Consider the following 24,950-nt stretch of genomic DNA (forward strand, 5'->3'; position numbering starts at 1 on the left):
TTCATCATTAAAACGTGGATGTAGCATTTTGGCAACTATATTAAATATAATTGCACGTTCAAAATAGGAGCTGTTTTATAATTCCTGAGGTAATTTTAGTAAGATAATTTCTCTCATTTGGATAGCAGCAGAACATGGGTAGGATTACGTTAGCAATTTTTTGACAAATATTTTTTTTTTACTCTGGTGTTTGTGTGCCAGTGTGTATGTGCAAGAGAGAGATCTGAGAAAAAGCTTGTTTCAATGGATAAATAATGCAAAAGCAACTAATGACAGATAAAAATAACCATAACGGAATCTTTACAACACATATCTATCCGAGTGATGGATAATTTGTATTTGGAGCACAACCTCTAACTGGCGACACTCAAAAATTCTCTAACATTTGTAATGGTTGACACATTTTTTTGCAGGCATATAATTTAAACAGGTATATCAATGGATGAGCTTAATCCTGGATCAGAGAACAAACATAGTCACCAATAAGTGGATTTTATTGACATAGTTTTGGTTTGTTTTGAAATGTTGCTTAAGTGAACTGAACCAAGAAGAAAAGGCAACATTGTAACAATTGAGTCCCTATTTTGGAACAAAGCAAACAGTCTACAGGTCAGAAAACACCCTAAGAATCTCGCCTCTTAGGGTGCGTTCACACTTGTAGTTCGGTTCTCTTGGTCCAGACCAAAAAAAGAAAATGGACATTTACTCCTGGTTCGCTTAGTGTTCACACTGGCATTTTTAACACCAAAATTAAAGATACAAAACAAAAGGCATACGGGTGCTTTCACACTTGTTTCAATTGCTTGGACCGAACAAGAGTTCGTTTCCTCCCTCATCCCTCTGCCGCCGCTGGTCTCTGTTCACATCATATTTTTTGGGTCCTAACCACGGTCCGATCACGTGGTTATCAATGTGCGTACAAGCGGCAGCTGTTTACCACTGTAACTACGTAACAACCCGAGAAGACATCACTGTGTTATGTGAAGTATTAAAGGTTGTCTGTTTGGATTTACCATGAAAACTTGCCAAGCACAGATCAACACTTGTGTTTGTCTCTCGTGGATGCATTGAATGTGCAATGATGTGATGAATATTAGCATTTGTTTGCCACGAGCCCGTGGATGCATTAAAAGGGATGTAAATAATGTGAGCTGCTCTCTGAAAGCTGTGTATTTGGACACAATAATTGTGCAAAGACACTAATTAAACGTCATCACAAGCGGTTCACTTCTATGATTGTGTTCATATCAGCAGCGAACCGTACTGGAGTTCACATGAAATGTACCCCAGACCACCTTTTCAAGTGGACCCAGGTGTAGTTTGCGGGTGCACACCAGAGTTTGGAAAACAGCGTTCACATTATCCAATCGAACCGAACTTAGACGTCATTCGCCCCCAGGTGCACACCAAAAGTGCTAGTGTAAGCACCCTAAGGGTGTGTTTACACTTGTAGTTCGGTTCTCTTGGTCCGGACCAAAAAAGAAAATGATACATTTACTCCTGGTTCACTTAGCGTTCACACTGGCATTTTTAACACCGAACCTAACAATACAAAACCAAAGGCATCAGGGAAAAATTACAACCTGATTAGACAGCTTTTATGAAGGAACTTGACGATCATCCAAAACAATGCTGGCTGCTGGGAGAAATGGTGGTATTTTCACCAGCTGTGAACAAACGAAGAGCTAATAAAATGTGTAAGGGAGTCAAAACAGCACCAGGAATTTCTCCTTGCACACACAAACGATATGCTGCATGGACAGCTGATGGCGGTTCCGACACCTGTACCGAACTTTAATGGGCAACATAGCTCCAATGATGAGAAGAACCAGGTATGCTTGAAGTCAGTATTAGGCAAATTACTTCCTGTTTTTTTTTTTTTAAATACAAGAACTGTCAACTTTTAATGTGTGATTGTGATTAATTAAATATGATTAACCAAGTCCATTAACGCATTTAATGCAGAGAACTTAACACAGGCTAGCGGCGTCTATACATGATATCATCTATAAAGTGGGAGAAAAGTTGCTATATCATATAATCACTGCAGATTTGAGAGATGTTTGCATTTTCCATCTGTTTTGATGCAGTTTATGAAAACCGAAATGAGCGGAGTAGAGCGCTGTTCCGATGAAATAGACAGATTAAACATATTTTAATAGATTGACAGCCTTAAATATCTGATATAATTACGACAATAGAAAGTGACAATAGAAAGTAAAAATCTTTACCATTTGTCACGTTCTACCCTGAAAATTTGAATAAATTCAATCTAATATTTTCCAGCTGCATTTATTTTAATAATAAAAAAAAAGGGTTTTGATTTCAGGATGCAAGAAAAGTGACTATTCCAAAGGGGTATCATGATTTTCTATAGGCAATATATATAGTATATTGGTCCTAAAAAAGGCTTGATTTTCTATAAGCTAAATGGGTGTAGTATGATTTTGAGGAGATTAAATGTTCTATGCAACTATTCAAATTTTCCATGCCTATCAACTATTATTGTGATATCAACAATTTTAGATAAATCCACCCCTAAATGGCACATGGTCACTTTACATGTCAGTTACATGGTCTTTTCCTTTGTAAGGGGGGTGGTTCTTGGCCAGAATAAGCCGCAATATGGATCAGACATTATGCTGATAATCAAAAGTCTGTCTTTATGAGACTACATAAGAGGTGTCTGCATTCATTAAACTGTGAAAGTCTGAATCTGCAGCAATTATCATATATCCAACAATATTGATCAGAGCATAGCTAAATGTTGGCATAATCAGCTATAAAAGCCAATAGCTTATAAACACATGAAGCTCAAAAGAAAAAAAAATGTAGAGATCGAAATATGGTAACAGATTCTATCGACCTGTGCACCCCCTGCCCATTTCCCACCCGGACCAAATGCAAACCGGAGCGGTTCCTGACCTGGACGATAGTATGATGAGGTCGGCCGGGAGGTGATCTCCGTTGGCTGCTCGGACTACCTCCCCGACTGACACCTTAATTCACCCAGCAGCCCGGGCATAAGGGCAATTAGACGAGTGAAGCCGGGAGAAGGTTGTTGATCACATGAGGGGGTGGCAGGTGGAAATGAGAGGAAGGAAAGGTAGGAGAACACCGAACAAGGCAGGGAAGAGAGAGACACACAAAATATTTAATCTTTACTGAGGAAGAAACAAAATACCAAGCGTTTACTGCTCAAAACCCATCTGTACCAGGCCAAACCATCAGTGGACGATATACATGTAAGAAATTGTGGCCTGGCTGGCTAATGTATTTTGACAGTGAAGGGGATAATGTTGAATACAAAATTCATCTCATCAGCATTAATCAATGAACAAACATTCACAAAAGGAAGCGCTGATTGCAACTTTTCATTCATGCCATTTTCAGCACTTCAACTTCAACTAAGGATACTTAAATTATTAATTCAATGCAACATTTTTACAATTTTGTATTTCTAGACTCCCTGCATTTGACTTGACTGATTTAGGGCCATATCTTTAGGATAAGTTCTTGCATTATCAGTCTGTGAATCATCACTTCCTTTGAGTGTGGAGTTTGACAAAGGGGACATAAGGACTGACAGGGTCTCCACTGATGACGTGGACTCGTCTACCTGGACGACAGCAGTATAGCATCTGCTGGTATGAAATCTTTGCCATTTACTTTAACTATGTCTCCAACCACAACCTGTAAGACACAAACTAGTTATCAATTTCAAAGGCTTTGTACCAAATTAGCAGCTAAATAAGAACATCCACTGGTGAAATTATATTATTAGGGCCAATATACATGTAAGACATTGCCCATACATTTTGCATATTTATTCTGGATGTGCTTGGATCATTACACAAGCCCTAGTTTGAGACTAGTATTAAAATTAATCAATTTAATCCATAATATTCTCTGTGATATTCATGAATAAATTTCTCTTTTAGAATTAGCATTTTAAATCATCTAATTAGCCATAAAATCTAGTCGGAATGGAGAAGCTGCTTCATAGCTGCCATTTTGAATTTTGAAGTGGAGAGTTACTTTAAAGGTGCTGTAAGTGACTTTTTTATGGAATGACACTGAAAAATGTGACCAGGTCACAGCCATTTTTTTGTTTAGCCATTTAGAAGACTTCGAAGCACTTTCCGCCCGTCAATCATTCTGCAAGATCACTGGAAAGCCCATACATGGGCAAAAAGAAGCAGAAAGCGTCAGTTTGAGATTAGTCCTATTGTTGAGCAAGAACACTATTTAGCTACTGTTGCTTTGGAATACTAGCTTCCAATGACCAGTACAAGATTAGTGTTTGGGTTTGCAGACATCAAATTGCATATTTATTTTTCTAACATTTCTGCTCCATCTCTGATCATAACTGACTATAACCTCCAAACATATCTGTGTGTTTGTGTGTCTTTGGAAAGAGGGGGCAGGGCTCAACGCTAATGATTTGTTCTACTGACCCGGTCTGGTCAGTACTTCATATTTTTACTGGCCCTGCCAAAATTTTCACTGGCCCCAACACAAAACTTATAAATAGCTGTTTTTACCATCATGGCTTTATGTATAATCCGAAGATAATAATTGTTTTAATTTATTATGGTCTAAGACAATGTCCCCCTAAATTGAATCACATTTATAATTTGCAAGATATGATTTATGCCTTATGTAATCCCATATAAGCACTTTACAGATATAAATTCATAAATACATCATATTAACCTCAGCCGTCCTGCCATTTACACATGTGTTTTTAAGCAAAGAGTTCTGTTGTGCAGGTGATGGGTTTTCGGTCACCCGTTTAGTCATGCAACTTTTGGCCATATTTAGTGTATTCACACACAGGATCAAAGATTTAATCACTGAGTTAAAGATGTGATTATTGGCTGAATGTAATAAACATATGCATCCCTGAGAAGAGACTTGCAACCAAATCGGTTGTGAGGTATAATATACATTAGGGAGATATTAGGCCTAATCTGTGAATTAAGAATGTGTATATAACACAAAATCAGACAACCTAAAGACCAACGCAGCCTGATGCACAAAGCACAAAACAAAAATACCTGTACGGTCCAGAAATGAGAAATATAACTGGTATTTCATGAGGATGTTATGAAGTAGACTGTTTTGAATATTCATCTTCACCCTGCAGCTGAACAGCTCTGATAATAATAGCTTAATAGCAATAGTAAACTAGCTTTTTTCATATCAAATAGCATTATCATGTTGAATTAATGGTTATGTTTTGACACTGTAACCTAATTAAATGTATACTTACATTTCGGATACTGAGCAGCTTGTGATTTCCAGGCACATGTATAATTGGGGTTTTAAAAAGTTGATTACGTTTCATTCGGTGCTTCATCTCTAAAAAGGAGAATTAATGAGAGAAAATTTCCTTTTTTTTGTTTTTACAGTGGGCCTAAAACTTGTGCTCTGTCCCTTTACGAGAGCACATGCATGTTAAACAATCTATGCTGCACGGAGAGAGATGATGATGAGACATATGCACAGAGAGACATGGATTTTAAGTCCAATTGAATGAAACTGTTGATTTCTTTGTGTTCCAATGTGTGGATTACTAATTTTCACCAACATGTAAAAACTAAACATTTGGTGATTTCGTGCACCGTGAACATGGAATGTACGAAATTCATAAAGTGGGTTTTTTCCTTCAATTTACAACACATTGGTAATAGATGCTGCTAAGACACTTGGAAAAGAGCAAGGACAGTGCTAGGAGAGTGCACTCTGTGTCTGCACAATCTTGTGTATAGGTAGTATATTATGCGCTCGCGCATCTTTGTGAGCTAAATAGAATCACGCTCACTCATCAGTTAGAATACTTCATTCGCTCAGTGTAACTGTTGTGCTCTCTCACTTGTTTTCTTGCACTAATGTTATAAATGTAGTACTGACCCAATCGGGCAAGTGACAGCTTTAGAAAACACAAGATTGTAAAGTAAGATTTTTTTTTTTTGAGTCATCACAGTGAGGACATGAGGGCATAGGTTAATGTAATCTCACAGAACGTGGCGGGCAATAATAAGCACCCAGTCATGAGGTAATTATAACTTCAGCCATTTCCTTTTACCTTATAATTATGGACTCTGTTCACAGTAATTAGCTCTACGCTCTATTTGCAAATAACACATTGCAAAACTGCTCTTTGTCTGACTTTATTAGGATCTCTATGGTGACCACACATAAGGGGTGGCCTCATTACGAGTCTATTCCTTCATCTTGACCAAAAGGAGAGCCTGGAGAAACATCAAGAGAAAAAGCAGAGCGGGACGCTCCCTCTTTAAAAAAACAACAAAGCACTGTATCTGTTTTACTAAACCAAACCTGCTCTTGTTTACACCAGTGGGTGTATTTATGCACATTCTAATCTCTCACTCTAAGAGTGTGTCAACTTGTTTTCATCCAGGTACTCGGTGAGGAATTCAGTTTGGAGGAACACCATCTTCAGCAGTACCTTCTCCCAATGAACAATCTCCCAAGCTCCATTCCTCAACACTGAGAGACAGAGAGAATGAGAGAGAGAGATTATCAAAGTAGGCAATTTATGGAAGATGTAAACTGAACAATTTAATACATTTATGTGAATAAACATATCTACCTTACCTTGTGTCTCTTTCTTGTTATCAACATTATCAGCTTTGTGACGTTTCTGAGAAAATGTAAAACACAGATTAAGTTTTAAACACATTATAAATGAAATAATTGCAATAAATCTCAAACTAAAAGAGGCAAGTTCGTCAGATAGAAAGACTCGGTTAGTGATTCAAAAAATAAATAATAAAAAAAACACAATCCAAAGTGTACAATAACAGTATGTTAGCTTTGTCAAGTGATAAAAATGAATACCTGACACATGAATACATCAAGTATTCAACCATGAGTCATAAGAAAAGAAATCACCTCTGAAGAAATACGTTCAATTATCAATAAGTCTGGGTTTTATCAAGAAGAGAGTACTGTTGTGGATTACAAGAGCTGTTTGATCAGCTCTAATCGAGGATCACTTTGAGCCAGAAAAACTTAATGAATTTTAGAACGGAGTGTGTGTGAACCAGAGATAAACAGACAGCAAGAGAAAGACTTGTGCTGAAGAAACACTGATTAGCTCCTAAGGGCTTAACTATAGGCCTTTCCCACTGCAGGGACTAAAGCCCGTTTAAGTACTTTTCGTCGTCATCACACCTGAGGAAATGTTTAGCTCGTACTCCGGGCTAGGTACTTTTGGGGTGTAAAGAGACTGTGGGAGGAGTTGCAGCCTGTGATTTGTCAAAACCTTATGAGGAACAAATAGCTTTGAGGAACGCAAGGTGTCCGTAGCTGCCATTTGTAAACAAACCTTTAGCTGCTAGCAGCTACTCCGAGGATTGTGCTAATTTTGCATTTCCTATAACAGAAATAACATATAGCAAACAAAGTATCCAAAGAGAATCACCCGTTTTGCGCGTGACTATCAGAAAAATGCTTTGAGATTTCATCACATCTGCACTGTTGTATTATGACTATATAGAAAATAAAGTGATTTCTGGATTACATTGACTTTTTCCTGGTATAAATAATCAGATTACTCAGTTATTTAGTGGATAATTGAACTCTATTAAAAATTAAACCATCATTAAATGTATATTACATAAGTGAATTATTGCATGCCTGTTAACTTGCATCAATACATCTTTTTTAAGTAAATGAGTATTGCGTGGTAGTGAGGGGCGGCATCTCTCCTCTCACTCCGGCAGCAGCACCACAGGCACCACTTACATGACAAACTATAACCTGAAGACACAGGAAATGGGAAAATGCTGCCTTCGAGTGCAGTTAAATGAGGTAGGATGAAATAAGTTGTTTTTTATAATGTTCATAGACCAGTTCCTTGGGAGTTCCATTCATACAGAAATGCTGTCGTTTAAACCATTAACTGATTAGGAAGCAAGGCAGCTGCCTACTTTTTCAGATGTAGCCAAAGTTTATATTAAATAGCCCTAACAAAAGTGTAGATTCGATACCGGTGTCCTCCATTGGTGATGTTGATGCCTTTGTTGTTGTTGTTGTTGTTGCTGCTATTGAATTGCATGTGTCAGAAGAAATATGGTTGATACTAGATGATGTCACAACGGGGTTATTTTATGAATGCAAATGCAAGAGAGGAATAGTCTCCTAAAGTATTCCGTTTCTTGTAAGAGTTTTCATCTAGAAAGTTACTAAGGGAAAAGTACTGGAACTGTAGGCGGGAAAGGGCCTATATACATCTTGTTCAAGCTTCCATTACTCTACGATTAGCTCTTTATACTTTTGGCTAACACTGCCAAAATTTTTGTCCATTTGTCAACAATTGTTTTTTAGCTGGGACGATTGATTAATATGCCATTAGGCACTGAAGATATTCAGAAGTGTGAAAGGAGGGTGAATAACTTAAATCCAGCACTACTAAGCTTAGAACGCCATAGGCTTTACATGCATTAATGCAGAACATGTTTGTGTGTTGGAGCTCTGTTTGCTTCCAAACCTACACATAAAAAAACTAAACAATGAGACTATTTTTCCAAGCAGGTTGGGTAAATTCCTGTTTCACAGACATACTTTGTGATTTCAATCCTGTTCAAATCGAACCTTGCATAATATCGGTAAAAAAACTTTAAATAGTACCCACTGTTTTTTTTTTGGCAAACTTTGACATTCACGAAGAAATAATAGGAATGTCTGTGCAAGTGGACTGTGTGTATTTTTTCATTGCTTCTTTCATTTTGACCTTTTTGAATACCATAAATAAAATTAATTTAGATGTAGTGAGTGAATCTTACGACTACATGGAATACCCTTATTATGGATTATGTTTTTAGACCTTTTAACCAATTTTCTGGGTTAAACAGTTGGTGGTTCAAGTACTGCCTGCTGGCATCCCATACTCAGGGTAAGAGATTTGAAAAAAACTCAACCCTAAGTTTGAACAGTAATTATAGTAACGTTTGCCCTAGCACTGTTTCTACACTGCATTCAAACAGCATGATGAAACAGGAGCTAATACATTTAAGTTGAGAGTTAAAAAACAAACAAAAAAAGAAAAATAAGTATCATGATCATGCAAAGAAAAGAACTGGCAGTCAAAGTTAACAAGAAATGCCTTTTTCTTGTCTTTTTTCTCAAAGGGAATAGGGAAGCCAAAGGTCATGTGACCAAGTCCACTCACACCAGGGCGGAACACGACAGTGGAGTGGTGAATTTACCAATGTCCTTCATGTGCAGAGCTTGTCTTGACCTCTCAGACCTGCACAAGACATCAGAGCACCGTATAAAGTGCTGCGCTGGCCATTCTGACCATAGCATCCAGCATAATATGATCAGATGGCTGTCTAGAGGGAACCAGGAGATCAGGGTCTGATTTCAGGGTCACAGCACTATGGTGGATCCAATAGGGTTTGTGGTTTTGTCTTTGCAGTTGCTCTTATGTAAATGTCTATGTAAAAAGATAGTTGAATGCGTTTGCATACCAAATAAGATAAAAGTTCTGGACTAGAGTAAAAAAAAAAAAAGTCAATACGCTTTTTGGGCTAATCGCAGTCAGTGGTGAATTCTCAGGGCCAGCTCAGGGCCAAATAAATAAATATTTTTCACCCTCAATCACCTTTTTGCATGTATTTTTAATCGCTTTCCACTCTTAATCTACAAACAAATAGAGAAAAACGAAAAGTTTATCCTGTCAGAATTTATTCTTTGATGCTTACAAGCAAAGTGTTGCCATGCGAAGCCATGCTCCTTAGCCGAAGCAGCATGTGAGTCTGTGCTCCAACTCATCAGGCCTTCAGAATTTCTACAGAATCCCTCAACACTGCAAATGAATGGGCAACTAAAGTCAGATTGTCAGATTCATCAGCTAATCAGATTTATTTATTTTTTCTTGGTGGGTGTGATCTTTAGGATATGTCCCGGTCGAGGCCTTCTAGCTGGCCTTGAGTGACGCAACCGCTTTGAGTGATGTACGTAATTTGAAAGCGAAGAGCGCAAGATCTATAGCTGACAAGTCCACTGTCATCACTGCCGCTATCGCCATTGAGAAAGAGATCTTTATGGATTTACAAACCTGAGAAGTTCTGCATGACCGTGTGATTGCTTAATTTATTAAACAGGGAAGGAGGACTGATTTTCACTTCAAGTAAATTGTTAAGTGCTTTTTGCATTGTTATAGCAACATCAGGAATTTTCTACGTATATATTAGGCTGCTTGAGCATTCGGTGTCAGATCAAGTTTTGAAAAGTAGTGCTACATTCCATTCAACTTGGAAAGTCGGATTTTACAAATTCGTAATAGGAAAAGTGCAATGGAATGCATCTTAAAGTCAAAATTACAACTTGTAGGCTTGTGCAGAAATTCTCAACTCCGATTTCACAGAGATGTCGACACTCAGTGAGATATAAAAAGTAATTGATAAACATTCACTTTATTAAGTAATATCGATAAATGAGATTGTTTCCGCATTACATGATATTAAAGCTTGTTTAACAGGTGTATAAAACATAATCTCTTTTGATAATCGTACACATTAAGCACAAACGCTAGCCCTGCAGTATTGTTTATGAGTTGGGTTGCTAGGAGACATCTCAAACCACTGCTAAGCTAACGGGAGCATTACAGTTTAGTTTCCTTAATCGTCATCTTCCGAATATCGGGGAACGGAATACATTTATGGTCTGAGATATCAAGTAGGAATCTCCCACATCCAACTTGAATGGAACGCAGCATAACCATGTACCCTGTGATTTTCCAGGTTTTATGGACCTCCTTGGTAGATTCATATGAAAAATTATGATTTTTGAATGTCTGTTCAGGAGACACAAAACAGTCATGCTGCAGTTAAAACGATGCTTGCTTGAGCATTAAGTGTGTTTCAAGTTCTGGCTTTCTTGCGTGGACATGTTTTTAAAATGTCAATTGATATTATTAGTTAGCTGTGACATAATGTATGATGCCCAAAGGCATAGGGTGTCTTATTCATTGTGAAACTGTGTTTTCTTAATGGCATGAATCAAATTGAAGGCCTGCCACTGATCGCAGTGGAATGCATATTGCCGTGTATGTGATCTCCAGATTATCAGAAAGAGTAAAAAAGGTAAATCTGAGTGCTGTCTAAACACGGACTCAGATTATATAAAAGCTGTGAAGGGCAAGAGAGAATAAAACCCACAGCAAGCATGATTACACAGCAGACACGGTGAACAGCATTGTTCTCTCTCATTACTCGCTCATTAAAATTTATCCTGGCATCATTAAAAAGGAATTAAGGTACATTATTAAAAACGTGAGAGGCACAGAGAACAAACAGCATTTGTATTCTGGCTTAATTTCACTGCCTAAAAAATGTGTGTATTGTGGCCATGTCTATTAGCTTTTAGGCCATCTATATGCTAGAGTACTTCTAATTTGAGCAGATATAGACATTTAAAATATTGACAACAACAAATATTGATGACTCATCTTGCGCTACACAGATTCTTGCCCAATCAAATGCTCTCTAGAATAAGAATGACGATCCCCTGCGAAATGTCCCACCAAATTTTCCTTTTTCGAAAGGAAATCTGGCAATACTACAGTAGCCTCGTCAAAGAGATTTCAAGGGGTCTTTATGATAACTAGGACATGATAGTAACATTTTTAACTGTTGCTGATATTTAAATCTAAATGTAACCCAGTAAAATTAAGACATCAAAACCTCTAAGCCAAAGCCAATGACTCAAATCTGATGATACTTTATCTACTACAGTTTCCACAAAGTACAATGTCCATGTCAGTGGTCAATATATGCAGAGACTAAATACTGCATTACTCTCAGAAGGGATTCAGTACATTTGCATAGCATTTAAAAGGCTTATGCTCTTCAAATTAACCTCAGTCGATATACAGTACGTGCCTGGCATACAACTGATTCTCTGCCTGTTAATTTGATCCAGCATTAATCATCTAAGACTCCAGTACCTACTTAAGCATCTCTTTTATATGTATAATACAGAAAATCTTACAGTAAATACGTACACTACTTTGTTCATAACATCATAATTTAACATATGATGCATACTGGGGTGTGTGCTTGTATATTTGCATGTATTCATTATGCTAGTGTAAAGTAAAGCATAAATATGTTTTGAATACTTTCTTACCAGATCTTCTATAACCTCCTTCACTGCGGCCACCACCAGAATGAAGAGTAACGGTACCAGTGTTGTCCATCGTCCCGTCGGTGACACATCAGGGATTTGCTGAAAGAAAAGAACAAACGGAATCACAGCCACATGGATCTCAGTTGTCTTCTTGTTAATCCCTCCCTCCAAACTCCATAAGAGCAAAATCAAAACATGGATACACATGGTACGCAAGGCCTATAGGCATCACCTACAGGGCATGCAAACACATGTCACGTACAAAAACTAGTGTGAAATTTATGGCTACAGGAGAAACACTCAGAGTTTGACAAACTGCTCTTGTTTTGTTGCTCAGGAATCATAACAGTTGACCATCTATGTTGAACTTTTCTGCAGAGTTCCACATACTTCTGTGTGTCCAGTTGGGTCACTCAACAAGAACTGAATTAAACTTCTAATATTTTTCTCCTTATTTAAGCAAAACTCACATAGTTTAAATAATGTTAATAAACTGATTGTGTTTGGATGTGGAAAGTCCCAATCAGATAAAGTATCAGTGCTGTGACGAGTTCAGGGAGAGGCCAACAATGCACAGACATACAATAGGGATCACGAAACGGATCCCTTTTAACCTGATGCCGACACACTTTCCCCTCAGCCTATCAATTAAACAGAATTGTACTTTCCCAACCAAACCACAGTGGCAGTTCCATAAAAAAAATCAGAGTAGTTGATCATAATGAAACCCTGGTGTAACCATTGTGAGAATATCTGGTAATGCACTGTTGATCATGGCCATACATCTAAAAGAGGTTTCGTAAATAGGTCTTTGAGATATATTTAATTTAGTAATTTGGTAAGATATATATAATTATTGAACATTGTGATATTACGATGAGTTTAATGTGCTTTTCATTTGGCAATTTAGTTTTCCTAAAGAAAGAGTCATTAGACTGATTTAGTTAACTTTTTCACAATTCGCAAGTATGGACAGACGTTGCAGATATATTTTAATTTAGACAGATACTTTTTTTAGTGACACTAATTGGTAATACTTCAGTAGCAAAAACAGCATTAAAGTTTGTATGTTCAATTAATGTCTGTCAATCAGCTCAAACTGTAAATTAATGTAAACTGTACAAATTAATTGATTAAAAACTCTGATTCAACAATTTGCTTCATCAATCAAAACATTTTCATAGAAGTTTCTGTGGTATTTTACATGCACTTAAAGGAATAGTTCACCCAAAATTTTTAATTCTCTCATAATGTATCGCCCTCATGCCATCCCAGATGTGTATCACTTTCTTCTACTGAACAAAGATTTTTAGAAGAATATTTAAAAATAGAACTGAAGCTCCAAAAGCACATAAAGGCAGCATCAAAGCAATACACATGACTACAGTGGTTAAATTAATATCTTCAGAAGCGTATAAGTGTGGGTGAGAAACAGATCAATATTTAAGTCCTTTTTTTACTATCAATCTCTACTTTAACTTTCACATGCTTCTTTTGTTTTTGGTGATATGCATTAAGAACTTAAATCATCACCTACTGGGCAGGGAAGATAATTGGTAAAAAAAGGACTTATTATAATCGCTTCTGAAACATGGATTTAACCACTGGAGTTTTATGGTTTACTTTTATGCTGCCTTTGTGCTTTTTGGACCTACAGGACTGGGATATTTTTCTAATAATCTATGTTTCTGTTCCACAGATGAAAAAGTCACACATCTGGTATGGCATGGCAGTGAGTAAATGATGAGAGGATTGGGTGAACTATCCCTTTAAACATGGTATACATATTGATATTGTATATGTTGAACTGTGTAATAGATATAGTAGGCACTGTATATAGTGCAGCTTACTAAATTATATACAAATTCATTGTGTTGATTTAATTAAAAAAAAAAAACAGTCTAGTAAACATGCCTTGATAATTTTTACTTTTCTGTATTTTACTTCTTAAATTAAGTATTTTAAAGTACTTGGCTTCAAGTCTACAATTTATCTACTTGTTTGTTATTTGTTATTATGGTTCCTGTGATTGAAAAAATAACCCTTTTGAACCATTTCAAAGCAAATACATAAATTTGTAGAGATAAACTGAAAATAGACAAAAAATGATCAGGATATCTCAATATAGTATTCTTTAATTTTTAAAGATTTTTTTTTATTTTTTATATAGCACTAATTTCATATAACATAACATTCAACAGCAAGTGTGACATAAGTGATGGGTTTCGATAAAACCACAAACAGTACATAAAGATCAAATGGCTGCCTAGGCCCCCTTGTCGCCACAGTAAACCTGTCCCTGCTGTTTTTGCTCTTTAACCTTCCTCAACTGCGTGTATATTCAAAGTCACTGCATTGACAGCAGCGAAATGAAGATACACAGAACCTGCACTTCAAAGCCACCTGACTCACTTTGTTTTATTCGTCTTTCTCACGGTTGCTCTTCTTTCTTCATCTCTCTTTTCCACAGCTCATTGATTCAGCCTGCTGAAAACCGAGGCACATATCTAATGTGTAGAGTATCCTCAGGTGCAAGCTGGGTTGCTCAGTTGTGGATACATTGTCCCTTCTGTCTCTTAAATTACAGCACATTTATAGCACTCTGAAGCCCTCAGTGACTGCACTGTCTGGCAGTTGCACAGAATGTAAAGCAGAGCAGCCAAAGTCTGTTATAGTTTCAAAACAGTACACATTTACTGCCTTCTACACAATAGGAAGATTTCGTCTGTTGAAGCAATGGACTTTTGCTTTAGCAAGTGTTCCAACAGGTTGTTGTGCTCATGTGGGCGAAGCAAGAATTAGTGTTATTTTATGTTCCCCCTTCTTTTCCGAATCAATCCCTGCTCTCTCTCTATGGTTGTTTTCAATAAAAATGGGAAAAGGTAAAAACTATAATAGACTAATAAATAATGGTTTAAACTAAAGTCAGAAACATACTCCACAGAAACCCACTGCAAATACTTTTTCTGTGCAAACAAGATGTAACTGTTTCATGGTATACCTCAGTTTATATCTCATTCAAGGTACTGCATGCATATAAAGTTTTTTTCTGTACATTTCCAAATCAGTTCAGTTAAGACAGAATCAGCTACATTTACACAGCATCATATAAAGTTTACATAATACAAATATCTCTAAATTGCCGCTAGTTCATTTTGCATTATTATAGAATAGGTATATATAGTGACAGAATTTAGCAATATTATTAGAAAAAGAATCAACCCAAGCTAAATAAATGAATACATTAATATAATGCCATTAAAAGGAAAAGTTCACCAAACTTGAAACCAAAACTGGATTAGTTCACCCAAAAATGAACATTCTCTCATGACTGACTCAACTTTAAGCCATCCCAGATGTCTTTCCTTCCTCAGAAGAACCTAAATTAAGATTTTTACAAGCACATTTCAGCACTGTATGTCTATACAATGTAACCGAATATGTGCCATCAGGCTGCTGGCTATTTGACGGTCCAAAAGGCATATTTAGGCAGCATAAATATAATCCACACAACTGCAGTCGATCAATTAATGTCTTCTGAAGCAAATTGATAGGTTTGTTTAAAAAATAAATAGATAATTAAAAATGTCGATCCAGTCGACCCATCAAGGTGCTGTCGCGTGAGGCAAGCCTGATGACGCGTTCACACGAGAAATCGGAAGCATGCGCTTTGTTTATAACAGAGGCACAAACGAGAACAGAGGTCACGTGAGACTCATTTCAAATAGCATCCCAATGCTGGCTGGAAGTAACGATTTAAAGTCCAAAACATTATAATAATCGATTTGTTTCTTACACAAACCTATCGATTTGCTTCAGAAGACATTAATTGATCAACTGGAGTCATGTGGATTAATTTTATGCTGCCGAAATATGACTTTGGACCATCAAACAGCCAGCAGCCTATTGGCACCCATTCACCTGAATTGTATGGACAAACACAGCTGAAATGTTTTTATAGAAATCTTCATATCTGTTCTGCTGAAGTAGGAAATACATACACATCTGGGATGGCAGATGTGTTTTTTTCATCTGTTTCGTCTTTGTAGGCCATCTGCATGTTGTTGTTGTGTATGTTGAAATTAACAATTATGCATACATAAACAGTAGATGTCTTATTTAAATGACTGCAACCAATTGATTTATGTGTTATAATAATTTAACCTTTTGATAAACCTTTTTATAAAATTTCTGGATCTTACCCCAAATCAGACTTACCAAAAACACAAGCTCCACCCTGAACATAAAGCAGATTTTATACTTTTAATTTAGGGTAATTTTGGCAACTTTGGTTTAAACACAAAATTCAACAGTCACAACTACTAAAGTCCTTACTGCATGAAGTAACAGTCTAGAAAGGATATCATCAAGTGCAATCCAAGGCTCTTCTATCAGTCTTACCAACTCAAGTAACACAGTAGCTGTGCAGGGTCAGGGAACACTCAGAGATGTTTATCTGTGATCGTGAGAGCTGACAGTCATAACCTCTCAAACTTGTCATCAGTACTCATCCCCTGTGAGTTGGAGTCTTACCTGCAGCAGTGCGATGAAGAGGAAGAAGGAGTTGGCCGCTCTTCTGAATTGGGAGTATAGGAACCGAGGCAGGAATGTGAGCACATTGTACTTTGCAGTGCTGGACAAGAGAAAGGAGGAAAGAAGAAATGAGAAAGATGGACAACTTGGGACTTGATTTTAGTTCAGTGTTTAACAGCCCAACAATGACCACGTCATCTAACCACCTGACATCAGCAGACTGAGCTGATATATTTGATTTGTTACCCATTTATTTCTCACAGTTTTTAGTTTCAGTTAGTCATTGTTGTGTCATAAATGTTGATATTAAATGGAAGCTTGCAGGCATAACAACCAGAACTAGCACAAATCACACTTCCTCTCTGTGGCCACACCCATCACACATATGAGCACAAATACACAGTGAGTGATTGAGTGAGCCAGTTAATGACCATAAAGAACATCTAAGTTTGAGACACACAGAGAGAGATGGGTGAGTGTGGTATGGTTGAAGCTTTCCAGTGCCTCCATCTCTCAGAATTACGACTGATTTACACATACATTAGTGCCAAGACAGCGAGGCCACTTTAGACGGAGATAAACGCTTCACTCTAAACATTGGTATCTGCCTCTTTATCCTCCCACAAACCAAAAGAACAGCACAATGAAAAACACTTATTTTACATCACCACTATCATCATCCATGATATTTTTTAAATGTTATCATGCATCCACAAGATCCACATTGCAATTATGTCTGTAGATTCATACACTCACTCAGCACTTTATTAGGAACAATATGGTCCTAATAATGTGCCCGACGTGATCTTCTGCTGTTATAGCCCATCTGACTCATTCATCGAGTTGTGCATTCTGAGATACTATTTTGCTCACTACAATTGTACAAAGTGGTTATCAGAGTTACCGTAGGCTTTCTGTCAGCTCGAACCAGTCTGACCATTCTCCGTAGACCTCTCTCATCAACAAGGTGTTTCAATCCACAGAACTGCCGCTTACTTGATGTTTCTTGTTTTTGGCACCATTCTGAGTAATCTCAAGAGACTGTTGTGTGTGAAAATCCCAGGAGATCAGCAGTTACTCAAATACTGAAACCAGCCCATCTGGCATCAACAATAAAAAAAATTCCCCATTCTGATGGTTGATGTGAACATTAACTGAAGCTACTGACCTGTATCTGCTTGATTTTATGCATTGCAGTCACAGTGCTGGCTGATTAGATAATCACATGAATACGTAGGTGTACAGATTTTTCTAAAAAAGTTACAGGTAGTACTAAGAACTAAGTATTAAAATTATTTTTAGCATGTCTGTCCATATTTCAAATCAGCCGGAAAATCGGGTAAAAAATGTACCCTTTAGTAAAAATTTTTACTAAAGGGTAAAAATGTTGCAGTTAAAGTGGCTTAATAAAATATGCAACATTTATATCAGTTTACGTAAATTGACTCTTCCCCCCTCCCCACCCATGCCTAATTTTGCTACAATGTGCCGTAGACTTGCACCCAACTTGAACTGAATGCACACACTTTTACTAGAATTACTCCAATGCACTATATTGTTAACATTAAACATATATTAAATATACATTATATATCGGCCATCATACCCTGATCTGTAGATAACACCATTTAGAGGTTTGAAAGCTATGTAGATCAGACGTTGATGTTGAACAGACACGTACGCACATACAGTACATACACTGAGTGAAACGTAACTAACATGGAAATTGATACAGGTCCTCTCACTTTCTCTACGTTTCACTGATCCAGTCTTCACAGAGATCTCTATCAGACCACAGCAAACAGCACAGCGTATCACAGCAATTAGCAGCAGTGTACGAGATGAAACGTTCTGTCAGGGGCCTGTCGATCTCTCTATTCTCTGCTTTCTCTTGGATGGTTTTCAGCATTTGATCAGTGAAGCTGCCTCAGGTGGAAAACACTGACTAGCTTCAGCTCTTATTATTCTTCAGATAATGTTTCTGGGCAACTCAAATTCATGAAGAATGGAGAGAGAGCAAGTGAGATTGCAATTTTGTCCCACTCCTTTCCAGCTCCATCTGTCCTCATTATCAAACACAAACAAATGCATGCACTCTGTCTTTCATGTATCGTAGTGGTTTGTGAATGTGTGTGCCTATGCCTGCTTGTGTAGTAAGCATGCATGAGAACATTTGAGTACACAAGTATTCATTCCAATGACTTTAAGCTCAATGTCACCTGCTAGAAGACACAACAGTACAGTGAGCTGACCTGCGTCTCTCTTCTCATTTCCTGTACACTACTTAGCTTTATTATGCTTCTAAATAAACATGGATCATACACAAGGGTTTCAGGAAGCTGGCTCATCAGCCAGTCAACAGGGTGACTAGCATTACCGCTCATCAAAACGCCACCTCAGGGTTTATCCATGTGCTGTAAATACATATAACGGAGAGAAGGTTGTGGCCTTGTTGGCGGTGACGTATTTACAAATGTATCAACATATTTGCTTATCGTGTCTTCCTAAGGCACAAATAGTTTGACGCTCTTTTTTGTTTTTTGTTTCTTTTTTGTGTTACATGAAAATTGTGTGTGTTTACGTTAATGTAATTTAATACAGCTTATTATACAAGTTCTGTTCAAGAAGGTTGTGTTTGTTTAATTTAAGAGTGTGTGAGTGTTTCGTTCAAGTGAAATTCTATGTGATCCCTCTTCCTGGTAGACTGGTTTGTACATCTTGTTTCTTCTGGTTTGTACTGCTTAATCCAGGAATGCTTGGTGTAGCAGTTTGCCCTATCAGCTCTGACAATGAGTGTCCACATCTGGGAGCACACACTTCACCTCTACGGTTCACACTAGGCATATAATTGCCTATTAATATAAAGTCCTAATCTAACACACACACACACAGATCTCAAAGCACTCTATTGCTTAAAGAGGACATATGATAGAAAACAGGGTTTTTCTTGGGGGCCTGGGTAGCTCAGCGAGTAAAGATGCTGACTACCACCCCTGGAGTAGTGAGTTCGAATCCAGGGCTGAGTGAATTCAGCCTGGTCTCCTAAGCAACCAAATTGACCCGGTTAGGGAGGGTAGAGTCACATGGGGTAACCTCCTCATGGTCGCTATAATGTTGTTCTAGCTTTCGGTGGGGCGCGTGGAGAGTTGTGCGTGGATGCTGCGGAGAATAGCGAAGTCTCCACATGTGCTATGTCTACGTTGTAACACACTCAACAAGCCACGTGATAAGATGTGCGGATTGCTGGTCTCAGACACAGAGTCAACTGAGATTCTTCTTCCGCCACCTGGATGGAGGTGAGTCACTACGCCACCACGAGGACTTAGAGCGCATTTGGAAATGGGCATTCAAAAATGGGGAGAAAAGGTGAGAAAAAAAAGAAAACTGGGATTTCCTTGATGTTTTAAGAGAGTGCAATGTGCTTTGAAGCCTACTCAAATAAAGGGGTTTCTAACATTTTAATACCAAGGACTTTCAAATATAATGGTCTTATTTTAAGGGGCCCTTCCAAAAATATTAAGGCAGCTGCTATACTGTAAATGTTCATGTAAATAGACCTGTTTATAAATACTGTGTGAGACAAACTTTTAAGTATTAGCAATACTGTTTCCATAATTAAAGCTGCACTATGGAATATAATTTTTTGTTAAAATTGGTGTTCAATCTCCTGTCTTTGCCTTACCCAGATTCACTACAGTAAGCTTAGCCTACAAATCTTTCTTTTTTTTTTAGCTGTCGGGTCGTATTTGGCACCATAACACAGGTTTATGTCATGGCCGTAGGCACCAAAAAGGACTGGCTATGGTGTCGTGCATGTGGTGACTGGGGAAGCTATAGCAGTTTGAGACAGCAGCGGCAGGCAAGGCAGTTTTCTGGTATGATTGTTAAAGGTTTTACTGGTTGTCATGCTTTTACTGGAACATTACTTGGGGTATATTGTGTTTGCAGATCACAAAGTATGTGTGCCACAGTTTTCTTATTTTTTTCTTATCAAATTGTTGTCACTTTCCATGCCCTTTTAGGAGACAGTCCGTTTAAACAGAATTGACGATTTAAATGCGTTACTACCTCTAACATAAGGAAATTAAAATGATATCCTGACTCTGGAAAGTTGCGTGTGAACGTTCTAGACGAATGATGACTGATTATGAGTACAACTTGATAGAACCACTTGTAGCAAAATGAATGGGAGAAATTTAATCTCTTAATATGGCAGCAGTGCAAATGGAAGTCCCATCTTTCAGTTAAAAGAACCATTTAGCTCCATCAACATGCGCTTGAACTGGACCTGCCTGAAAAATACTGTTCTTGAAGTATTTTGAGGCTGTGATACCATTATTGTCAGATCTAATTGCAAATGTAAAATATAATCATAATCAAGATCACAATCTAAAATGTTTGAGATTTTGTATTTTTCAGATTCAAGTAGATTGGAGCTACACTTGCATACCAATAAATACCAAGAAATAGCTGCCTGGGGGCATTACCAAGATGGCCACTGAGTGAACTGACTTGCCTTAAAGGGACTTTGGCTCAAAGCAAAGATAAACAACCCAAAAATAATCATACTATGACATTAATGGCAAGTAATTTTTATTTTATTTATTTTTTAATGGTTGCAGTGGCCGGTTTGATCACTAGATGGAAGTACTGTGGATGACTGTTCTAACACTGCATGGTGGGAGAAAAAAACACTTCTGGGCAACAGCTTGTGTAAGTGTCTGAGTGTTTGAAGGCAAGTGCATATCAAACCGATCAGATTAGATTACATTATATTATTCACACCTTTATATCTGACTCAGTAGATTAATTCAGTGTGGTAAATTTAATAAAAAAAAGCTGAAAATATCTGATTTATACAAAACCAAGCCTATCAGATAATTGTGGTATTTTTATATCAGATTCACACTGAAGAAACAGCAAAGGTGAGAATGCTTGAGTGTGATTCAGAAGACATCAGTTATTTAGCACTACAGTTCCTTAAGACTGCAGCACAAACCTTCTCCCCCTGCCAGCCATACAACACCATCACTAAGAGTCCATATTTAACTTGGACACTCGGGTGTTACTGGATGCTGTAACTTTGCTTAATTTCAGCAACAATTTATCTGCCCTTGTCAAATACAAACTTGCTTGTTTTTTAATGTTCCACATATACAGTTTTTTCTAAAGGTGCTTTCAAGAGTACAGAGCAGAGACTTTTTGTTTGACATCAGAGTTTGTTATTTAGCATCTGTTGTGAAAAGCTGTCACTAGTACTCACTAGCCGTTTCCCACAATCAGGCCAGTTACGTGGTTGCTAGCAACGTGTCAGCTGGGACCAATAGCCTAAGACCTCAAACCGCGAGACAAAAATTGATCTGCATTCCCACCATCTGGCCAATTGCCCCACAGCGCTGCCCTAAAACCCACCCTTAATATGCTGCCCTGGTGCAACCTCAAAATAAACACTTTAATAAAAACAATATATAATAAAAACGGGCTTCCTGCCTCCTCCTCCACATGACGCGTGACCTTACAAACAAGCTTACATCATCCCTTTCATGAGCACACGTCACAGAGATGTACAAAACAAATATTTGTAGTTAAAAAGTATATAAATATTGTTTTGTTTCTCAAAATATTCAATTGTTTGCATTCAGAAGAACTTCATTTGTCGACTGGAGTCGTGTGGATTATTTTGATGCTCCCCTAATATGCATTTTGGACCGTCAAAAAATGGAGTACATTCATTTGCATTGTTTAGAGGAGGAAGCCTGAAATGAAATCCTTTAAAGTCTTAAATTCTGTTTTGATGAAGAAAGAAATTTAGATTAATCTTGGATGGCCTGGGGGAGTAAATTATGGTCGTATGGTCAAAGCATCATTGTCAAAATCATGGTGACCACAAAGCTTTCAATTCTTCTACTTGTTCAGCTTTAGGCTACTTTATACCATACGGAAAAAGTTCTGCTTTTCATTTGAACCGCTATTTACACAATGCACACATGAGCACAGGCCTTACCTGACATGATTACTGCAGAACTTTGTGAACTGAGGCTGATTGATGAATATCAGTCTGGAATCTTCCTGGTCTGCTAGAGAGGTCTTCTCTGATGCATTTTCTGTCTTTTCATAGCCTGAGACAAAGAGAGATGGAGAGAAAGGAAAGAATTAAGTAAAATACAAAGTAAATGAAGCAAAAGAGAATAAAGTCGAAAATACAAAATGCATTACGGAAACACAAATCAAATGTGATATAAGCAAGGCAAAAATTTTGTAGATTGTTACATAATCCATTAGCAAAGAATGCAGAGCTCTCAGCATATATACAGACATTAATAAGGACAAACTCTCAGCATATTGAAAAGGAGTGTTTAGCTACATGGATGGAGGCATGTAGACTCAACAACAGCCTTAAAAGACAAATGCTCAAAACCTACTTGTTTTATAAAAATCAGTGGTTATTTTACACCATAACAGATCATTCAGCTATTAAAAACAAATCTCAGGAGTAAGATTTTAACTAATATCAGACCCTGAGATGCTAAAGACATGCCATTTAAACTCTAAAGAAGTAGAAGGCTCAGCTAGACAGCTTACCTGCTGACATCAGTAAGGTACTAAAACAATCACTGAAAACTCAATCCAAAAAAAAAGAAGAAGAAAGAGAACCCAAATCTAATCCCTGGTGCCCCAAATCACTTGATTCAGATCTCCAGGTAGATTAAGTCATTGTTTGGGCAGTTGACAGCAACTGGAAAAAGAAATGTGTAATGTTACAGGGACACTGAGCCCAAGGGGACAGATGACTGAAATAAGGGCAGCTCAAACAGATTCCCCTGCAGGCATCCACACACACATACACTAGTGCTAATACTTGCCCTGTCTATTACAGGACACCCTGTAACTGTCCTAAGATACAGTATGTGGCTAATTTAAGGTATGGCATTGAAAGTAAAAGGGTCCCCACATTTTTTTTTACCACTGAATATCAATTACTTTCTATGACCTTAAAAACTAATTAAAACTAATTTTGATTAAAAAAGATTCACTAATGAATCACAGACCATTGTGTACAAGTTTGACAATTTAACTGAAAAGGACCAACTCAAGAGAAGAGAGAATCGCACACAAAACAGACATTGCAATGGCCTGCAAGCATGTTTTACTCTCACACACACTATATCTAGCTGATACAATATTTTAGAGCAAAAACAGGAAACTAGGCCTGGAAAAATAAATAACATTTTTAAATACCCTGACAAAGCCCAAGTTTTCCATGTTTGTGGGAACCCTCAAGTAATTAAGTTCTAAACATGACTGTCTGCGCACCCTTTTAATCTAAATTGAGTAATTGCTTAAGAGTATGAACACTGCATCCTCCTCGTTAGGAGTTTCCCTTCATAGAACTTGTTTACCTGCTCTGTTTGCAACTAGCAGTGTGACAACACGCACAAGCTGTAAAACAGAAAGTTTAAATTCTGAACATTTCTATGGCAGACTAAACAAAGAGGAGGAAAGTCAAAGTGGGTTATCTGATTTGCGCTTGAGTAGGGCTAAAACGATTAGTCAACGTTATCGGCAACAAAACATTGTTGACAAAAATGTTCACTGTCGAATAGTCATTTGATCTCATTTAACGTAACACGAGATCACATTAAAATAAATAAAATTGATCATCTCGTAACCAGGCAACATGTCAAGTTCTGGGTAGATTAGATGGTAAGTGAACAAGTTCTCGTAGTCAATGTGTTAAATGCAGAAGAAATGGCCAGGAGTAAGGACCTGGGCGAGCGACTTTGACAAGGGCCAAATTGTTATGGCCAGGCGACTGGGTCGAAGCATCGCTGAAAAGGCAAGGCTTGTGGGGTGCTCCCGGACAGCAGTGGCTAGTGCCTACCAACAGTGGCCTGAGGAGGGAAAAACCACAAAATCGACAACAGGATGCTGGGTCTCCAAGACTCATAGATGCGCGAGGACAACAAAAGCCATCCTATCTGCTCTGAACCAACAGAAGGTCTACTGTGGCGAGTGACGTCTGTGGAGAGTGAGGCCAAGAGAGTGAGTACAGTAAGGGTTGACACCTGTGGGAAATCCCCTATAACAGCTGTTTTGTGTTTGCCGTGAGAGGGATTTAAAGGGCAATCCAGACTGCCAGAAGCGAGAGCGACACATGATCCTGACTGTGTGTGTTTGTCTGCTGGAGAGCAAGAGCTATGTGATACACTGGAGCGTGTAAAAATAAAGATTTACATCAACTGTTCACCTGG

The 24,950-nt window shown here is 37.8% G+C and overlaps 1 protein-coding gene across 2 annotated transcripts in view; it reads right to left on the reverse strand.

Annotated features, from left to right (window-relative positions):
• The window catches only part of LOC127660235 (phospholipid-transporting ATPase IA), a 199,093-nt gene that overhangs the window by 149,629 nt on the left and 24,514 nt on the right, over positions 1 to 24,950 (reverse strand). For both annotated transcript variants that reach the window (XM_052150366.1, XM_052150365.1), the window contains exons 2-7: positions 22,703 to 22,817; positions 16,699 to 16,798; positions 12,166 to 12,264; positions 6,625 to 6,670; positions 6,476 to 6,516; positions 2,926 to 2,999 (exon numbers count right to left, since the gene is read on the reverse strand). In XM_052150366.1, the coding sequence (XP_052006326.1) occupies positions 2,926 to 2,999; positions 6,476 to 6,516; positions 6,625 to 6,670; positions 12,166 to 12,264; positions 16,699 to 16,798; positions 22,703 to 22,817 (475 nt within the window). The remainder of the gene's footprint in view (positions 1 to 2,925; positions 3,000 to 6,475; positions 6,517 to 6,624; positions 6,671 to 12,165; positions 12,265 to 16,698; positions 16,799 to 22,702; positions 22,818 to 24,950) is intronic.

This window comes from Xyrauchen texanus, chromosome 19, assembly GCF_025860055.1.
Source record: "Xyrauchen texanus isolate HMW12.3.18 chromosome 19, RBS_HiC_50CHRs, whole genome shotgun sequence".
In the NCBI taxonomy this organism is placed as follows: Eukaryota; Metazoa; Chordata; class Actinopteri; order Cypriniformes; family Catostomidae; genus Xyrauchen; species Xyrauchen texanus.